Source organism: Apodemus sylvaticus, chromosome 9, assembly GCF_947179515.1.
Source record: "Apodemus sylvaticus chromosome 9, mApoSyl1.1, whole genome shotgun sequence".
NCBI classification, from domain to species: domain Eukaryota; kingdom Metazoa; phylum Chordata; class Mammalia; order Rodentia; family Muridae; genus Apodemus; species Apodemus sylvaticus.
Window position 1 is genome coordinate 72455553 of NC_067480.1, and position 20993 is coordinate 72476545.

At 51.7% G+C, this 20993-nt stretch overlaps 1 protein-coding gene across 2 annotated transcripts in view; it reads left to right on the forward strand.

Moving 5' to 3' along the window:
- Window positions 1–4470: 4470 nt before the first annotated feature.
- Window positions 4471–20993, forward strand: part of Ranbp3 (RAN binding protein 3) — a 35870-nt gene continuing 19347 nt past the window's right edge. The window contains exons 1-2 of one of the 2 annotated variants that reach the window (XM_052192106.1): window positions 4471–4631; window positions 16192–16247. In XM_052192106.1, coding sequence (XP_052048066.1) covers window positions 4610–4631; window positions 16192–16247 — 78 coding nt within the window. In that variant the 5' untranslated portion in view covers window positions 4471–4609. The remainder of the gene's footprint in view (window positions 4632–16191; window positions 16248–20993) is intronic. The other variant, XM_052192107.1, reaches the window with a different exon arrangement.

Genomic DNA, 20993 nt, shown 5'->3' on the forward strand with positions numbered 1-20993 from the left:
TTTGACCTTTGGCTCCTCAGTGACGCTCGCGAGCGCGCGCGCACACACGCGCACACACACACACACACACACACACACACACACACACACACACACGCATTCCCTCCCCCCCCCCCCCCACACACACAAGAGCACGCGCTGGCTCGGACATCGCAGTCCTCTGCTGCCCTCAAGTGGTCACTGTGTGCAAACCCTCCCCGGACTCATTGGATTTGGGTTCTGGAGGCCGCACAGGTTCTGTCCACATAGCCAGTACAGGAGAAGGTGAGGTGGGAGGATCTCCCACAAGTTTGTGCTAGCCTGGGCTAGAATGAAACCCTATGCCAGAAACACAACCAACCATCGAGTGGCAGTAAAGACATACGTGCACCTCACAACCCAGTGCTTGGGAACTGGGGTAACATGATCAGAGGGTAAGGGTCATCTCCGACTACATTGGGAGTGCAAGGCCAGCCTGGGTTACATGAGTCCCTGGCTCAAAATAATAATAATAATAAACAATAAGATGACAAACTTACTTGCAAAGAAAGGGAAGTTGTGTCCTGTCACCTGTAGGAGCTGCTATATCCTTCCACTAAAGATGAACTCTGTTGGTTTTGATTGACACATGTCCTCCTGGAGATGAATTTCTGGATGAGAAGTGGGCCAAAGAACTTGAGCTATTTCTTCTCTTTTTTTCTTCTCTTTTTCCCCTTTTCCTTCTTTCCTTATTTTAGATTTGGACTCATGAAGCTCAAACTGGCCTTGAGCTCACCGTGCAGTTGAGGGTGACCTTGAACTCCTGACCCTCCTGCCTCCCCATCCCCAGGGCTGGGATGACAGGCCTGTGCCAGCATGCCTGTCTTCTGTGGTGCTGCAGACGGGCTCTGTGTGACTGGCCTTGTGCACTCTGTGTGACTGTACTGCAGACTCAGCTGCAGACCTGATTTCAAAACCCCCATAGTTCTCAGTCACCAAGAACTGTTTCTGGGAATACTGACTGAGCTGAACTGTAGCCTGAGGGGCAGGAGACCACCAGCCACCCACAGCAGAATCGGCTCGTAGTGTAAACCTAGCTTCCTGGGTCCAGAGCTCCTGACACCCTGCACGACCCTCAGAAAGTCGCTGCTGGATTCTATGCAGTGGTTGCATGATGTGTGGGAGGGCTTCAGATTGCACAGAGATTCATCGACACACAGCCACAGGGGCGACAGCTCTGATTTCCTCCTTGGTACTGTGAGGCTGGGGATCTCCCTGGAGGGAGAAGATGCCATTCCTGGCCACTCCCACCCCTGCGACCAGAGCAAACTAGTAGTATTTAAAGTACATTCTTTTTTAATTTTTAAAATTTAAATTTTAGAAAACAATTTTTAAATAAGGAAATTGTATTATTTTATTCCATATGGATGTCTGTGTCTCTATGTGCATTTGTGCATGGAAACGCAGTTCCTATGGGGGCCACAAGAGGGCATCACATCCCTGGAAGCTGGGCTTAAGGATCTTGTGAGTTGGGTGAGATATGGGTGCTGGGGAGGGAACTCAGGTCCTCTGCAGGAGCAGCCAGTGGGCGGAACCGCTGAGCTGTAGCTCTAACCTCTTTATTTAGAATTTAATAACCCGTTTCCCAGCCGGATGGTGGTGGCGCACGCCTGTAATCCCAGCACTCTGGGAGGCAGAGGGAGGAGGATTTCTGAGTTCGAGGCCAGCCTGGTCTACAGAGTGAGTTCCAAGACAGCCAGGGCTACACAGAGAAACCCTGTCTCGAAAAAACCAAATCCAAAACAAACAAACAAACAAACAAAAAACCTGTTCAGTTTACCAAGATCTTTGTGTTATGGCTTAGACAGTGGCTCTCCAATGGCTCCCCTGTTTGAGGGTCACATAGCAGCTGTGTGCCTTATGATTCAGAATGGTAGAAAAACTCACAGTCATGAAGTAGCAACAACTCTTATGGCTGGGGATCACCACAATACGAGGACCTGTATTAAAAGCTTGCAGCATTAGGAAGCTTGAGAACCACTAGTTTAATTAGTGTAGGGGTTTATTGTTTTATTTTTATTTTTGTTTGAAATGGGGGTCTTACTCTGTAGCTCAGGTTGGACTCGATGCACCTGCGTCTCCCTCCTGGGTGCTGGTATTAAGTTCTGTGACAACACAGCGGCACTGAGTCACTGTACAAGGCTCATACTGCGCACAAGAAAACATCATTGTATGGAAGAATGGGGGGAGGGGAAGAGGGCTTATGGGACTTGCGGGGAGTGGGGACCCAGAAAAAGGGGGAATATTTGCAATGTAAATAAAAAAATAAAATAAAATAAAGAAAAAACAAACAAACAAAGAGAAAACATCATTGTGATGGAAGGTCACAGGGCCAGAGATAGGGCCACAGGGGAAAAGGGAACTGAGAAAACCTGGAGAAATGGCTCATTGGTAAAGCATTCAGACAGGAGTTCCTATCCCCAGCACCTACGAGAGAAGCCAGGGTGGCTGGGAGTGCCCGTGACCCTGGCCTGGTTGGGGCAGAGAGGGCAGTGTGGCTGAAGCTTACTGCCCACCTGCAGCACCAGGTTCAGTGCAGGAGTTCCCGAAGTGAATATGGCACACACACAGAGCAGGACCCCAACACACCGACGTCTGCATGTACACTTGCTGTGCACATGTGTCCACACTCACATGTGTGTGGATGCCACACGTGCACCAGGGAGACAGGAGGCTGTGTTGTATGTATGCATACACCCATGTTCCCAGGAGTTGGAACCTGAGGCAGGAGGATTACTGAAAAGTCCAGATCAGCCTGAGCTATTTAATGACCCTCTCTTTCAAAAAACAAAGCAACGAAGCTGGGTATGATGGTGATGTATGTTAGCCTAACTCTCTGGATGTACTGGCAGGAGGATCAGAAGTCCATCGGCATCCTTAGCTACAAAACCATTTTGAGGGCAGCCTGGGGTACATAAAATCCTACTTCAAAAATTAGAGAGAGAGAGAGAGAGTTTTTTATACCTGTGACTCTACCAGACTGGACTACATGTGACAATGTCTCCCTATCTCACAAATCTGTAGGAGTATACCCAAAGATTTAAAACATATGGTAAAAGCTGCTTTTAGGTGTCTTATCACTATGCAAAGGTGAATTTAGGCCTCATTTTCCACTCTCCCTTCCTCCTTGTAAAAATTTTTACATTTATTTGTGTGTGTGCTTGAGAGTTTATGCACACTTGTGTGCCTGGAAGAACAACTTGCAGGAGTTGGTTCTGTCCCTCCATCATCTGGATCCCAGGGACTGAACTCAGATCTTGAGGCTGGGCAGGAAGCCCCTTTACCTGTGAAGGCCTCTCACCAGTACTAGAGCCCAGCCTGGAACCCCTCAGTGAGGAGCTATGGGTCAGGGTGGAATCCTGCCCAGACGACCCCATGCGGGCTGGTGGTACCTTACTAGTATGCTGGAAACACAGGGTTCCGTCTTAGTGATTTGAAAACAAACACAAAACCAGGACTCAGTAATAAGAGCACTTCCTCCTCTTTCAGAATACTGGACTGGGTTCTTAGCACCCACATAGTTGGCTTAGACCGGTCACCCACAGTCCAGTTCAGCCAGTATCCTTTTTGGCCTTTTGTAGGTACAGCACACACATAGCATTCACACACATACAAATACATCTTTCATTTTTTTTTCTTTTCTTTTTTTTTTTTTTTTTTTTTTTTTTTTTTTTGGTTTTTTGGATTTGGTTTTTTCGAGACAGGGTTTCTCTGTGTAGCCCTGACTGTCCTGGAACTCTCTCTGTAGACCAGGCTGGCCTCGAACTCAGAAATCCACCTGCCTCTGCCTCCCAGAGTGCTGGGATTACAGGCATGCGCCACCACCACCTAGTAAAATACATCTTTTTTTTTTTTATTATTATTACTTATTTATTATGTGTTCGTTTTTGAGACAGTTTCTCTGTATAGCCCTCGGCTGGCCTGGATCTGGCTGTGTAGATCAGGCTGGCCTCCGAGATCCTCTTGCGTCTGCCTCCTGAGTGCTGTGATTAAGGGCGGGCACACCAGTGCCAAGTCTAATGCCCAAAGAGGTTAAAAGTCTAGGTTTTTTTAGACATCCCGTGTCTGAAGTCTAGGGTGACCTCTGACTTTGCCTCTTCCCCAGCCATCCCAAATGGCCATAGGAAAGCTGTGTGAAAGGGACTGGCTTCTGATTCAGGGACACTACGCGGTATCGCTAAAAAGTCAGCCTAGGCTCACGCCAGAAAAACAAACAGGGAAAGTGGCGGGATGGAAATCAGAACAGCAAGCAGCTGCACGTTTCTCCTGCGCATGCGTGGGACTCGGACCTTTCCCTCCTCCCTCCCCACCCTTGCCGCTAAGGGCCTCAGGACCAATGGCAAACCGGTGCTACCTGTGAGCATGCGTACTACGCTAGCCACCCCCTTCCCTCTGCTGGGTGGGAAGAGGAGGAGGGCGGAGAGCCGTTACTGCGCAGGCGCGTGGCCGGAGCGCCAGCGGGTGCGAGCTTCCCTCCTCCTCACCCCGGCGCTGTCTAATAGGATGCGCAGGCGCAGGACTCTCCCAGCAGAAAGCAGGCCGAGCCCGGGGGCCGGGCGCGGGGCCTTGTGGGAGGGCTTAAGGAAGTAAAATGGCGGACCTGGCGAACGAAGGTAGGGGAGGTGCCGTCGGGGGCCAGCTGGCGGCGGGCGGGCGCGGGGCGGGAAGTTGGGGGAGCCCCAGAGTCGAGGGGCGAGCGCTTCAGGTTGTGGGAGTCCGGCCTCATCCGGTCTGGGTACCCAACGGGCCCCCCACCATGTAGTCTGGTCCTCGGCCCGGTTCCTCGCGGCAGCCCCAGCTTCTGCCTCCGCCCGGCCTCGAGGCTCCTCAGCCGCGCCGCGACCGCTCCCCACCACCCCACGCTTTCCGGCCTCGCACGCCGCCCTGGGAGCCCAACGGGCCTTGAGATGCGGCCCCGCGGCCTCGGGCTGGGCGAGACCTCCCGGCCTGCTCGCAGGCCCAGCCCGCCACGCTCCCTTCCCCACTCCCCTAGCCTGGGGCCCGAGCCTCCATCCCCTTCCTGGTCTCAGGTCCCGCTCTCCTTCATCCCGGAGGTGCTCAGCCACCCCGGCCTGTGGCTTGCACCCCGAGGTCTGCTTAAGCCCGAACCGGACACCCCTATTCCCGCCACTGGCCTCCAGGTCCTTTAAGGTGCACTTGATGTCCCCCATTTAGGCCTGGCCATCTGATCTTGAAAGTCCTGACTGCTTCTTCACATCCCGTTTTTTATTTTTGACACCGTGAAACCTCCCCTGTGGAGTCAGTTAAGTGGGTTGAATATGGTAAGACTACCCAGTTGTTGCAGAACCTGCACTTCCCACCAGTCTCCCGAGTCCTTTGGGGTGCAGCTTATGTCCCCTAATTTAGGTTTGGCCACCTTAATTCAGTGGCTCTCAATCTTCCTAATGCTGTGACCCTTAAATATAGTTCCTCATTGTGGTGACCCCCAACCATAAAATTATTTTTGTTACTTCATAACTGTAACTTTGCTACTGTTATGAATGGTAACGTAAATATTTCTAGAAATAGACGTTTGCCAAAGGGGTAGCAACCCACAGGTTGAGCACCAATTGCTTCTACATACCTCCTTTTGCCTGGTGAACCCTCCCCTGTGGCCCTGACTCCCCACCCGAGCACTCTGGGATGTAATACTTTCCCAGTCAGTTATCCTGATGCCTGAGGCCCATGATGGTACCTCTTGGGGGCTCCTCTGGGGTTGTAGTTTTGGGACTTCAGAGGTCTATTTTTTTTAAAGATTTATTTGTTTTCATCTATTTAAGTACACTGTAGCTGTCTTAAGACACACACCAGAAGAGTGCATTGGATCCCATTGCAGATGGTTGTGGGCCACCATGTGGTTGCTGGGAATTGAACTCAGGACCTCTGGAAGAGCAGTCAGTGCTCTTAACTGCTGAGCCATCTCTCTAGCCTCCAGAGGTCTATTTTTAGCCCTGTCCTTTCTTCATAACAACTACAGGCAGGCTGTTAGCGGGGACCTGGTACTCTACTATGCAGTGGCGTGTGGTCTGAGGCTAATGTAGAACACCCAGGGACATGGGATTCTTCAGAGAGTGCAGTCAGCCCTGGAAGGGACTGGGCATTGGGAAGTGTTTACACTCAGTCTCCATCCAGGCCTTGAAAGGAAGATGTAGGTAAGTTAGTTATTAGAGGCAGGTCAGAAAGCAGAGCTGTGGGAACCTGGGTAGTCTGGGCAACACCCTCCCCCCCCCCCCCCCACACACACACACACTCTCTCTCATCTATTTTATCCAAGCCTCTGGGGATGGCAGTACTAGAGGGAGCCAGGGAAGTAGAGATTGGTGTGATGTACTTTGTGGGTATGTTTTAAATGCAGACTCCTTTTAAAAATTATTAGGGGATTTTTGTTTGTTTGAGACAGTCTCATATAGCCCAGGTTGCTCTCAAATTCACTATACAGCTGAAGCTAACCTTGAAGTCCTGACCCTGCTGACTCGACCTTGCAAGTGCTGGGATGGCTGGTGTGTGCAGTCTGTGGGGGCTAATGCTGTGGCGCCCTCCTTCAGAATGGGTACTACCTGTGTAGAACAAAATCCCTCTCCGAAAGCCACCCACGCCTCAGCCTGTTACAGTTGTCAATGGGAATTTCTCTCTTATCCCAAAACCTTGAAGTGCTCAGGAGTCCTCTCCTGTTCCTTACTGCTTCCTAAGGACCGCTTTCCCTTCTGCCTCTGATCCAGCACCTTAGTATCCTACAGACCCTCCCTGACCAGTCCTGCCTCCACCTGCCTGCTTATTCCCGGCTGGGCTCCTGGATTTCCTGTCTGGGGTGCCCCACCCCTGACCCCAGCCCAACCTGGTGGTCTGTTCTAAATGATCCTTTACTCATGAGGCATTCCCTGACTACCTGGTCTTTGGTGGCCACCTTTCCTGTCCCCTCTGCCCTGCTTTATTTTTCAACTTCAGCTGGCTAAGCCACCCTCTGCTGGAGCAGAAGCACTGCCAGGGCAGGAGCTTCTCCTCCATCACTAGTGGGCCCCTGCTTCTCAAGCAGTGCTTGATACAGAGGCAGCCAAGAGCTATTCCATGGAAAAGGAAGTTTTTGGTGGAAGGAGTTTGTTGGTGAGGACTCTTCACTGGGAATGAGAGTACACTCTGCCATGGAGCACAGTTTGCATTCGTGTCCCCCGGGCTCTGTCTTCTTGTGGCCCTTACACTGTCCACTATAAATACACACTGCTTGCATGTAAAGTTAAGATGGAGAATGTTTGGTTCTATACTTTGTGCCTAGGAAGGGCTGCGCCAGCCTGCGGTTTACCCTCTGACACTGCTTCTGTCCTAGTCGTCAGGAGGTAAAGTGTTTGTGTCTCACATTCATCATTTTGGAATCAGCCATCTTGTGTCTCCAGAGCACCCCATCTCTTGAACGTGTTCCTAGCATCGAGTTTGATATCTTGTCACCTTTGTAAAGGAGATGTGGTGTTGGTTTTTCTTTTTTTTCCCCCGAGCCAGGGTTTCTCTGTATAGCCCTGGCTATCCTGGAACTCACTCTGTAGACCAGGCTGGCCTCGAACTCAGAAATCCACCTGCCTCTGCCTCCCAGAGTGCTGGGATTACAGGCGTGCGCCACCACCGCCTGGCCTTGGTTTTTCCTTTGAGTCACATAATCCAAGCTGGCCTTGAATTTGCTGTGTAGCAGAGGAGGCCTTGAACTCCTGATCCTCCTGCCTTTCTACTTTCCCAGTGTTAGGACGACAAGTGTTTAACTGAAGTGATGCTAGGAATGGAGTCTTAGACATTGCATACTGGGCTAGCGCTCAACCTCTAAGCATCAGCCCTGTTGTGTGTATGTGTTTTGACGTTGTGAAACTCACCCTGTACTTATGAGCTCCTTTGGGCTGCACCTCATGTCTTTCCAGGCCCAGATCCCAAGACTCTGTCTTCATCCATTTCATATCTCTCTGCCCTGGGCTATCCCATCTCAGGTATTCTGAGGTAGTAGCTGTCTAACATGACTGGACATTCAGAGTCATCTTCCCCCTCCCCAGCCCGCTTCAGTCCATAGATGCTTGATTTCCATCCAGTATGGTGCACGGTAGCCCCAGATCTCTAGATCCCTGGGCCTTTTACCACCATGGGCAGACCAGGTTGCAGTCTGTCCAGTTCAGTGAGGGGCCCCAGCTCACACATAATGCACCATCATCCTTAGTTGTGGCCCAGCTCTGTGTCCTGCAGGCTCTTGTTGCTATTGTGATTTCATGGAAGGACCAGCAGCCCTCACACAGCCCTTCTGTGGAACTTCGGTAGCTCATGGCTTTGAGAAATCTCCTTGCACTACTTCTCTCCTGGGAGAGAGCGAGCCTGGAACCAAGATCTCCCACCTTGGCTCTGTGTTCTGTTCCGGGGGTCCCTCAACACTGGGTGGAAGGAGGGTGCAGAAGGCAGTTTTGACTGTGGTGGAAGAAGCATGTGGCACGGAAGAGCAGGACCCCAGAAACGGTGGCATCTGGCCATCCAACTGAGGCCCTACATGGTGGAAACTGAGAGCGCAGTGGGCTGCACAGATCTGCCCTGTGCACTTTAGGCTTAGCACCACAGTGGTGTGGATGTGGATGATAGTAGCACACCCTGTCTTCTATCTCCTGCCCCAGGGCCATGATTCCCTAAAATACTTCCATACGTAGCCCCACCTTAGGAGTGGGAGTAGCTGCAGAGTTATCCCCAGGCTGGCTCAAGGGTGCCAGGAGATGTTAGGTACAGGTCTACCCTAGAGCAAGCCAGGCTGGTGCTTTCACTGTGCCCTGAACTGAAGCCTCAGTTTCCCTACCAGCACAATGGGAATGCAGATCCTGGTCTACTGCTGTAAGCCTTGATGCGTCTGCCTTAGATGGTGAGTGCTCACTAGCACCTTGTGTCCCACCCTGGACCATCTTGGGCAATTTAAAGGCTCAGTTGGGGATGAGAGAGGGAGGAAAAGAATGAAACAGGCTGGGGGTATATTCCTGTGTTCCACCTACAGTTTTACATGGATGCAAGGGAGGGAGGAGGTAACGTGAGTCTAAGTTGTGGTGTCTCTATTCCACTGCCATGATCCTGGCTGAGTGGCTGGTGGGAGCCCAGGAGGTCCGTATCTGTCCTCTGAATCCTGTCTGCCTATCATCGTATGACTTCAGAGTTCAAGGTTTTTCAGCTGGGCACTTTTGACATCTGGGTCAGGCTTCTTGGTTGTGGAGGTTGCTGCTCTAGACATTACAGGCCCTGTAGCCAGGTGTCACCTGTGACCCTCTTGAGTTGGGCTTGGTTCCTGGCCTCTCTTTACCTTTCATGTCCTACACTTAACCTTTAGATCAAGGGAAGGGCACAGGGCCGTGTGCTGACATGGACAGATGACAGTGGTCCCGGGTGTATCCTTGGCCCTCTGCCTGGCCTTCGCTCTGCTTCTTTAGCAGAGGTGGAATGGTGGCAGAGGGATTTCATGACAGTCAGTCTGCAGAACCCTTATCCTCTGAAGAAAGTCGGTGTGTCAGGAGCCACTTAAACTGTTCAACTGTTGGCTTGAGAGGGAGTTGGAGTGAGTGGAGACAGTTGAACTTGGAGAACTTAGGTCTGTCATTCCAGCACTTGGGAGGCTCAAGGTCAGGCTACCCTGGGCTGCAATCCAGAGTGATTTCAAGACTAGCCTGGACAGCTCAGCAAGACCCTGTCCAAAATTCAAAACGGGGTGGGGGGATGGGGGTTGGGGGGAATGGGGGGTGAGGGGAGGAGGACAATGCCTGGGAGCTAGGTGGTGGTGGTGCACACCTTTAATCCCAGGACTGGGGAGCAGAAGCAGCCAGATCTTCAAGTTTGAGGCAGGCCTGGTGTACAGATGGAGTTCCAGGACAGCCAGGAAATCCTGTCTCAAGTTCCCCTACCCCCCACCCCCAAAAGAACCAGGGACTGGTGGGGAAGAGTTGAGCATGAGGCCTGGTAATGCAGGGGAGGGGAGGGGAGGCTAATAGCTCTCCAAGGTGCTAACTTTCCACCACTCCAGTGAGTGGCAGTGGCGTGTCTGTCCTAAGGACCTTTGTTTCTGCTGTCTCTGCACAGGCTTTTTCCTGGGGTCCCTCAGAGTATTTTGAGAAGCTTGTAGCTTAGGGTGCTGGAACCCCCTGCTAGCTCACTAACCCACCGTCCCACTGTGCCCTGGGTGTGCAGTGCCCTCTCAGCACTGGCTCCTCCTTAGCTCATTGGTGTAATACAAGCCACCAGCTAGACCACTTTTTCAGAGATAGTTCCAGAGGCCCAGGGCATCCAGAGAGTTTAGAAATCTCCAAGAAGGCAGAGTGGAACACCATAAGCAGAAGTTGTCACCTTACCTGGGGCACAGTGGAGGGGCTGCTGCCTCCTAATGAGGCTTCCTGTGTGAGTTTTTAATTAGGAACTGGCCTGAGATTCTGTAATTGCAGGGAAATCAGCAAGTTTCTGACTTTTCTTGAAAAATGGGGAACTAGTTTTGACCACCTTGCACATTGGGGTATGCTGGGTCTGGAGCACTGCCACCCCTCCTCTAGAGAGACCGAGTGACCCTGGGCACCTCAGTGCCCACTGTGCCTTTCTCCTCCCCAGGCCAGCCTGCTGTGTGCTGGCGAGTGCTTCCTCAACTCCCCAGGGGTCCATGCTAACTGAAGGACATGTCTGTCCTGTTGTGCCCTCGCTCAGAAGCCTCACTGCAGGGCTATAGCCTCGTAATGACCTCACCAAGCTCCTGCGGGGTAGCTGGGATGGCAGTCCTATGCCAGCAGGCTCAGATTCTTAACTTGTTTGTTTGTTTGTTTTTAGAGACAGGGTTTCTCTGTGTAGCTCTAACTATCCAGGAACTCACTTTGTAGACCAGGCTGGCCTTAAACTCAAAGATCCACTCTCTGGAGTGCTAGGATTAAAGGTATACACCACCACTATTTAAAGATAAACATACACCCATACACATACATACACACACACACATACCCTCTCTGGCTGGGGTGTGACTCTGGTGAGCACTTGTGCAAAGGCCCTGGGATCACCAGAAATTAGGTTAGCTCTTACTCTTTCCTGGTGTCCTTATCCCAGATAAATCTTAGAAATTTCTTCTGGCTCCTTTCTCACAGGTCTTAGCAGTCATTGCCCCTATCTGTGAAGGTAATTATAGTCTTGAGTCATATGCTGGGATGGCAGTAGGTCCTACTGCCAAAAAGCTTTGAGAGCCAGGAAGGAGCCTGCATTTGTGCATTGTCTGCAACTCAGGGCATTTTACCGGGGTCCAGCCAGCAGGCTCCTGTCTGAGTTCCTGCATCTGGAAGCTGGACAGAAAGAGGGGTCTGTGGTGGGTTCCGGGACAGCTGTTCCGAGTGACTGCCACAGGAAAGTGTGAGTTCTGCTGGGGTAGAGCAGGGTGCTCATGTTCTCCGTGCTGTACTCTGGCAGATGGACTGTCTTTGGGGCTAGCATGGGAGGATTGGTGATTTTTGTGACCCCTCTTGCCAGGGCATCAGCCACATTCACTCACCCTCTGTCACCAAAAGAATAAGCAGGTTAGGGGAGACCTGAGCACCCTGTGAGGCCAGGGAGAGAGGTGTCCAGAAGCTGGGCTCTGTTGGGTGATGCTATCTGTCAGGTGTGATCAGGTGCCTAGTATGGGCAAGTACCTGACCTCCTTTCTTCCCATGATGTTAAGATGGGGTGGCTGATCTTGCGTTCTGGAGCTTGGCCTTGGAGGCTCTCTGGTCCTGTGCTTTGTGAATAGAGATCCTCCCCATTCCCCATGTGCCATGCCCAGTGAGTGCTGTGGGCAGCCTCGCATGGCAGTGAGTTGATGGAGTCACAGTGTGAGGTGGCCTGCCCCCCTTTTCAGTATCATGGCTGCTGGCAATTCTGTCAGTGTTGGGTGACAGGAAGGATGTCAGAAGCGCAGCCCCTCCCACCTTCTGGCACTGGCCACCACAGTGCCTTCTATATTTTAGGCTCAAGTGACTTTTATGAGAATGTCCCCTGCATGCATGTAGCTGCTGCTGTTTGCTTGGGTTTAGCTTCCCTAGTTAGCTGAGACCTCATCCCTACTGGTGACCTGGGGCCTGGCACCTACAGGTTCTCAGCTCATCTTGTCTTCCCTCAGAATCTGCCTTAAGGACCTCTGGGATTGCCAGCCACCAAGCAGTGCCTCAGGCATGTCATTGTTGGTTACCTGAAGGGTAGCAGCTGTCTTTTTGTGCATGAGCCATGCTTCCAGATGGTCTCAGTGATTTGTCATGTGGTCTTGGGTGTGATTGCCGTGACGACAGGAACTGACACTGCCTTAGAGCCTGCAGTGGGTCACTGCCCTTAAGCACTTGAACATAGCTCTTATTTACCCTGCCCTGTTTCAGAGGGCACCTGGATCCGCGTGGCCGAGGCCTTGAATGTACCCACATTCCCACCACCAATCTCAAGCAACCACTCAGCTCTGGGTGTTCTGGGGCCTCAGATTTCCTTCTAGCTGGGCTACTTTCTCCACCAGCCTTTCCTCGATCTCACTTCACTGTGTCCAAGTCGAGCCATGCAGGGCACTTTCCTGTGTTTGTTAAACTGAGGGACTCTATCACTTCCCTTTTATGAACTTACTGGGGTTTTGCCAGATGTAGGATGAGTGGACTTTCCTGGGCTGTAGGGACAGCAGGATAGAGGAGGCAGCAGATGTGGCCTGTCCTTCTCAGCTGACCCAGTGGGCATGGTCTCCCTTACTTGAAAGACTGGTCTTTAACTGCTATTGGTAGTCATGAGGAGTAGGACATCCCTGTGGCCAAGGCCTCTTTGGCCTGTGCTGTGCCTCCTGGACACTCAGTAGTGTGTCACTCAGTACCTGGCCACAGTAGGAAAATGGCATTAAATACGAGTGAGAATGACAGGTGCCCTGTGTGTTGGCCACAGGTGGAGTGCTGTTCCCCCGTTGTGGGGACTAGACACAGGGTGAAATATTGTAAACAGGGCAAATGGTGTGCTTACCCAAGTAGTGCTTCCCCCACTTCCTCTATCAGGCCAGCTTGGAACTTTCAGAGAAGTGTCACAGGAAGATGCTTCCAGGGGCCACCCTCAGGTCCAGCAAGCCTGAGACACAGACCAGAGGTCTCATTCCCCACCATGGAGCTCACAGGGGGCCAGTGACGACAAATGGAGACTTACCTCTGCCAGTGCAGATGGTTCTCAGGGCACCTGGTTTGGCCCAGGGCGCTGGAGGAATAGTTAGTTACCAATGGTGTTCTTGGATAAGGAGATGGAGGCGCCTTGCTGACATGGTGCTGAGCCCTTTGGTGGCTGATCAGCTGTGATGGTTATCTGACAAGTGAGGTGGCATCTGCCATTTTGGCTGTCTCTGCCCTGCTTTGGGGGACTCAGACCCTAAGGTTCCTCCCAGGTGTTTGTCCTCTCGGGGTTAGATGACAACTGCTTCGTTCCATGTGCTCAAGGGGGCTCCAGCGACCTCCCTGTCGCCTGTTCTGCAGTGTCTTAGTAGTGAGCATGGACATGGGTCTGAGAAACAGGTACAGATGATCCCATGAAGCCAGCAGCTAGGAGGGATGTGCCTGTAACATCTGTGAAGCTCTCTGTGGGCCAGAGAACTCAAGGCTCATGCCTGTCCCCAGCCTTGGGGCTCCTGTTGTGCCCGCACCCTCCTTTCCTGCCCTGGAGAGGAGAGCGGCCGAACTATAGCCTGCACTGTCACCCACTTTAGTTCTGGAACTTAGCATTTAATAAATATTTATGGGGTTGCATGGGTCATGTTTATGAAGTGGGTTTAATTGCATGTGTGAGTTGGTATAGTTGACTACAGTGTTGGTGGAGCCTTGAAGAAGGCGTCGGCTCCTCTGCTATGAGCCACCTGATGTGGGTTCCTGAACCAAACCCAGGGCTTCTGCAAGAGCAGCAACTGTGCAGCGGCTGAATGGCTGTCTGGCACCTTCTGTGTCTGTGTAGACTTAAGACCGCCTTCAGGACAGGGCTGCTTCCGTGCGGGCTCCACAGCACGCACTTTTGTGGTTGGCACTAAGCATCTCATCCAGCTGAGCCACTTCACCACCCTGTGTGTTTTTGAGGTAGTCTCATGGATCACGTAGTCATCTTGCCCTGCCTCTACCTCCCCAGTGCTAGGCAGGGCTGCAGGGCTGTGCACCTCTACATGTGGTTTCTCCACAGTTGGGGACGGATCCCTGGGCTTTGTGTGTGCTGGGCAGGTGCTGTACTCATGGAGCTATGTGCCCTGCTTAGAGAGCGGGTGGGTCTTAGGGGTCGTACTTTACTTGACAGCTGGCCACAGGAATGAGCCACGGTGCACAGCAGCCAGCCTATCCTCCTGGTGGAGCTTATGCCCTAGGAACTTGGAAGTATGGTAGCTTTAGGTGTCTGCCATACCTGGGGCCATAGTGATTGCAGATGCAAGAAAGGGAGGTCTGGGTGGTTTCAAGTGAGAACTAGACCTCCATTGGATCTGGTCTGCATTGATGTCGCCTGTCTGGCTGCTTCTGTCCTCAGCTGAACATGCCTCTGGGTTTCTAATCTGATGCTGATCTCTGCAGCGTATCTGATCTGACCTGTTCTTTAGGGGACACATACCCATCATACTAAGAGGCTGTGTTGAGGCTGCCTCTGAGGAAAGGAAGGAGGCTCTCCCAGGCTGCAGTCCCATGCTGGCTTCAGCACAGCAGGCACCTTTTACTGGCCTAACATCTGAGGCTAGTCAGCACCGCACAGGACCTAGGGACTGAGGCTCCAGCTGTCCACTCTGTAATTGCCCTGTAAGTCCCAGTAATTGCCAGGAAAAGAGTGTCTCGTCATAGTCCCAGCCATATGTTTATGAAGTAGTGTCCCTAGGTGGAGGCGCTGTCCTCAGCAACACCAGAGCCAGGGCTGGGTGGAAAGGGACTAAGATGGCTGAAGTGCTGGCTTCTTAGACATTTCCCTGATGCTGGTTGCAGAGGCAGAGCTGGAGATGGGCACTGGCCCAGCTGCTAAGCTTGGGCACAAACGTGCTGACAGGGCTCTGGGGAACTGGCACAGACTCTGGTGAGCTGCTCCCCTGCCCAGTCTCTCCTCTTTCCCTGCCATCATTTGTATTAGCTGTAGTTACAGGAGCTATGAGCCTGGCGTGTTAACTTTAGTGGTGCTTGGATGTCAGCTTGGGCTATTAGGCAGGTGAACACAGATGGTCACAGGAGCCCAGGGCAGTGGAGACTGAAATAGTGAAGAGTGTCACTGTCACCAGGCTGCATGTTTTAAGTTCTGTGGCCCAGGTCAAGTTCAGTGTCCTGCTTCTTCAGAAGTAGGTTGTTTGGGGGTGAGTGGGTGGTATCTGTGAGGTCACAGCCTTGATGCTTGTGCCCCTCCTCAAACCTGCTCTCATATGGTTACCCTTTGGTGGTCCTCCCGTCTCCTCTCCACATACGCTGAGTGTGGCTGTGCACATCTGCCATCTCAGGCACTGGCTGGTTTTGGCATTGTGCCTCATATAAGTGCTGAGGCCTCTTCCTACTCAACCTCTGGCATATGGTGCTAATGGGAGTTAGCCCAGCCATGAAGGCACTGCTGGCGCACGTCCTGTCCCATCAGATGCAGACCCTGCCACTGTTTGCCCCTGGCAGCATGTCATGGCAATGCTGCTGAAGTCCTGTGTAATCGGCACCTGTGGGTGGGTGCCAGGTTGTTTGGGTTTCTAGGGGTGCTGTCTAGAGAGCAACAGTATGAGCACCAGCTTGCCAGCTGGGCAGGTAGTATGCGTTTAATCCCAGAACTTGGGAGGCATCTCTGACTGCGGCTAGCCTGGTCTACGTAGTGAGGCCCAGTCTCAAAAACAAAATAACAGAAACAAAACCAAGTTGGTACTCAGGTTTTCGGCAGGAGTCACATGGTGCTCTGGAGTCTTGCACCCTGCACCTCCTTGCACCCCATCCTGAATCCTGAACTGTGCTTGTCGAAAGGACAGGACTGGGCCACTGGTGCGCTCCCTTATGCATCCTCTGGGCAGCTTGGTGTTCTAGGAGCTGCTTTTTAATTTGTTTTTGTGTGTGTTGCATGTATGAGTGTTGTCGGCAACCTATGGGCACTCACTGGTGTACTAGACTAGGGTGCCTAGCTGACCAGAGACAGACCAGCCATGTAGACCATTCACATGCAGTGTTCAGCAAACATTGATGTTTCTTTTTTCAGAAAAGCCTGCTGTTGCACCGTCGGTCTTTGTGTTTCAGAAGGACAAAGGACAGAAGGTAAGGGGCCACTGCCCACTCTGAATACATACCTTCCTCCAGCTTGCTCTGCCGCCTAATAAGCCATTGAGGCCAGGCTGATGGGGCCTCTGAACTTTACCTTGAACCAGAACATCAGCTCTTGACGTGGCCTCAGCTCCCAGGACTGTATTTTAGGATTGTCTCTCTGTCCTGGGAAAGACAGGGTAGGACTGAGATGGGGAGGCACTTCAGGGAGGAGAGAAGTTGGTGAACTCTACACTAGCAAGTATTGTGCACATTTTAGGGTGTGTGGAGCAGACACTTAGCATACAGCCCCCATTCTATTCCAAGCACCCTAGGAGAGTGTCTTGGGGACTGTGTCCCAGCCAGTGTGTGTCCTGCATCTGGAATCATCGGCTGTTTCCGCCCCTCCTCCCTGCCTGTGGAGCTGACTCTTCCGTCCTGGAGGGCCCATCGCCCAAAGGCCATGTGCTGCATGTCTAAGTGGTGCCATGTTTGGCCCTTGCCAGGTGTGGAGAGGCAGCAACCAGGATGGGACTGTCTTCTGGATTGTCTTTCTTGAGGCCATCATTTGTCCTCTCCTGGAAACATCAGAAGACAGCAGCTGGCAGGGCTCTCAACTGTGTGAATCCTGTACATTGCATCCTGTTGGTAACCAGCTAGGGGCTGCTGCTGGCCAGATGGTTGCCACCGCTGCTGAGAGAGAGAGAGAGAGAGAGAGAGAGCGCTCGCACGCGCCGCGTACATACTTAGGTGAAGGAAGCCCCTGTCCGCTCCACCCCCATGCTTGCCAGGGTGACACTCCCTAAGTGATAGTGTTGAGCCGCTCGGCTCTCCATTTCTGTCTTTTGTCGAAACATTTGGAGGCCACAGGAAGTTGTAGGTTTGCTTTGGTGACTGAGTGTTTTCCAAAATGCCATGTGGACTTTTGTCTCCTGCCTGATGACAGTTCTGCCCTGGCATTCTCTGTGTGGTCTTTGATAGGAGTCAGAGTCATGTGTCAGATCTGTCTCGGTTGTTTCTCTCCAGTGTTGGATATTATCTGGACTTTTTTAGGCCCTCCTGCAATTATCTGTTAGACAGCTTTCCTTGGTTGTGTTGAAACCCCCACACAGTCCCCAGCAGCCCCTCTGCTGCTTTGTGGACAGACCCATCACAAGGACCTGCTGTACTGGGGCAGCTTGGTGACTCTGAGGTTTGAATGCCATTGCCTAGGCTTGCAGACACAGAAGGTCCTCGCTGTCCGAGCCTTGCAAGAGGAAGCTCCCAGTGGGAATTGCCACAGCCTGCCAGCAGGGTACAGCTCTGAGGGGGATGCTAGGGGTCTGGCAAGGTGTAAGCATACCCACCAAGTGTCACAGACCTTGGGGGGTCACATGAGATCACTGGTTTGGGTTCAGCTTCTCCAAGAGGTCCACATGACTGCCCTTCTGCGATGGCTTTGATGCGTCCAAGAGTGCCACCTATTCTTACTAAAGTGCTGTTTCTGCAGTGTGACCACCAGGCAGAAGTGATAGCTACAAGCTACCCTGGGCTACACAGTAAAGGCCCGTCTCCTTACTTATTTTGTATGCAAGCCTGTCTGTATACCACATGTGTGCAGGTGCCTGTGGAGGCCAGAGGAGGGTGTTGATTCCCAGGACGGGTTGGCCTTAGAGGTGGTTGTGAGCCACCTGATTTGGATGCTGTTGTTACATAGAACATACCTTCCCATGAGGAATCCCTGTGTACAGTTGACTTAATGAAGGGACGGCTCTTCAGCAGAGCTTGTCTGCTCCAGCTACTGCCGAAGGGGAGTGATGCTCGGATAGACTTCCGAAGTTACAGCTTGGCTTCCTGCTTTCCACACAGGATGCCATCTCCTTCAGGGCCTGGCCCAGGGTCACACTTTGAACAATTTAAACAGAGACAGGAGACTGCAAATCTGGGCACGTGGGCAGATTTGCCAGAATTATTTCTTCAGTACATCATGTTGTTACCCAGGTCATCTTGCCTACTTTATGGAATTTTGCTTTTCTCCAGAGGAAACCCAGGGGCTTTAGAGATTAGGACTTAGCATTGGCTGTGGCTGCCTAGCAGAGGCATGTTTCTGGGAGGTGACTTGTTAGTCTTGTGAACACATGCTCTCAGCCTGGCATGGTGTCTGCTTACCTCTGACAGTCCTGGGTAGCTGCTCCTTACCTGGGGTTTGGAGAAACCACCTTTAGCTTACTTCCATTCCTGACTTACTGTCTCTGAAGCAAACGTATTGCCAAATCTTTATGGCAGCAGTTCGGTTGCCATGAGTCTCTCCTACCTCACTGGGAACCAGACCCCAGACCTCTGCAACAAGAGGCCTCGGGGTCAGAACCCTGTCTGTCAGGCAAACAGGCAGTAGCACCGACAGAGAGTGAAACCACTGTCCCTCTGTCCCCAGCCAGGGCCTGCCAGGCTTCTCTCAGGAGTCTGCTTCCCTCTTCCTCTGTTGGTTTTGTTGTTATATTTTCAGTTTTATTTTGAAAATTCTCAAATCTTCAGAAAAGACGATACTAAGGCTGGGCATGGTAGTACATACCCTTTAATCCCGGCATCAGGAGGCAGAGGCTGGTGGATCTCTGTGAGTCTGAGGCTAGTCAGGGTTTGAATAGTGAAACTCCAGTGTGTGCACAGAAGGACTGCAAGATTTGGGCCAGCCTGGGCTACTTGGCCTAGCCTGGGCTACTTGGCCTATGTAAAGCGGACTGTACTTATACTAGACAGGAGTGCAAGACTGGAAGAGAGCAAGTGGCCACGTGCCAGCCAGGACCTTTTCACCTTCCATGACAGGGCATCAGCAGCTGTGCAGTGGCGAGGGGCCAATTCTCTGTGTAGCCAGGGTGGCAGGTGGCCTGATGAGTCTCCCCACTCCTGTTTACTTGATTGGTGTTTGTTTGTTCCTGTCATTGGTTTGTAATGCTGGGACCTAATGTGCTGGCAGCCTAGCATCCTAGCCCCAAAGCATGTCTCCAGTCTAAGCTTTTGATTACTTGCTTACTTATTAGTTCCTAGTAATTATTTTTGTTCAGAGACAGGGCCTCACTGTGTAGTCCTGGTTGACCTATAAGTTGCTTTGTAGAGCTCACTGTCCTGAACTCTGTCTGCTTCTAAGATCTGCCAACTTCTGACTCTGCCTCCCAAGGTGTGTATAACCATGCCTAGTTTATTAGTAATTTTTAAAAATATTTGTTTATTTTACATATATATGATTACAATGCAGCTGTCTTCAGAAGAGGGCATTGGATTCCATTACACATGGTTGTGAGCCACCATATGGTTACTGGGAATTAAACTGAGGATTTTCAGAAGAGCAGTCAGTGCTCTTAAATGTTGAGCCATCTCTCCAGCCCCTTATTTATTAATGTTTGAGTTAGAAATCTCATGCTTGGAGTTAGAGTTTCATAGCCAGGTGGTGGTGGTGGGTGGTGGTGGTGATGGTGGTGCACACCTTTAATCCCAGCACTTGGGAGGCAGAAGCAGGTGGATCTCTTGAGTTTGAGGTAAGCCTGGTTTAAAGTAATTTCCAGGACAGCCAGGGCTACACAGAGAAACCCTGTCTTGAAATAACAACAACAACAACAACAGTCTTGAGTCTACTGATTGAGTTAGGTCATTGGATTTAGTGATTTATTTTAGGTGTATGGGTGTATTTCTACCGTGGTGTTCAAGCAGGTCAGAAGAGGGCGTTGAGTCCTTGGGAACTGGAATTTCAGACAGTTGTGAGCTTCCGTGTAGGTGCTGAAAATTGAACCCAGGTCTTCTAGAATAGCCAGTTTTCTTTGAGTCATCTCTCTAGCCTTTTGGTCATTATTTTTGTTGTTGTTCTTTGTTTGTTTTTTCAAGGCAGGGTTTCTCTGTATAGCCCTGGCTATCCTGGAACTCACTCTGTAGACCTCGAACTCAGAAATCTGCCTGCCTCTGCCTCCCAGAGTGCTGGGATTACAGGCGTGCACCACCACCGCCCGGCCATTATTTTATTTTTAAGACAGAGACTTTTATAGCTCCATCTGTCCTTGAGCTCACTGTGTCCCAGGCTAGCCTTGACCTCCTGAGTGGGAAGCTGGCATGGGAACTAGCGGTGGAGCCCAGGACCTTCTACACGGGAGGCAAGTGCTCTACAGTGGAGCCACAGACCGGATTATTGTTTTATCTTATTTTGAGATAGTCTTGATTTGTAGTCCAGGCTGAAGTTCACACTTCTGAGTGCTGAGGTGACAGGTATGTACCTCCCTGGACTCCAGGCTTAGACACCTGAATACTGGTGGCCAGATTGGCCACACAGCGTCCACTTCCCCTTCTCCATCCCCATGTCCTAGGGATGTTGTTCTCTGTGTGGTGTGGGTATGAGGCCATCGCTCTGTGTGCCTGTGAGGTAGCTGCTTCTCCTTCTCTGTGCTTGCTGTATTTTGTCAGTGGCAGGACACAGCTGTCAGTCTCCCTTCCCCTCAGCAGTAGCTCTCAGAAATTGATGCTGCTTTGGACATCTGGTCCTCCCTGGGCAGGTGACAAGCTGTCCCCTGCATCTGTGCCCATTGTTCATATGGCATCTGGACCATTTGGCTTTTTAATGTGGTTGCCCCTGGGGAAGACAAGGGCCAGAATTGGGTAGCAGGCTGGCGTTGGTATAGTTCAGTAATGGAAGACAGAGGCAGAACACCCTCTTTCCTTGTCTGTGTTCTTGGCTCCTGAGAGCCTACCGTATACCCTCCATGTGACTCCAGTCAGCTGGTCTTGGCTCCCTCTCCCAAC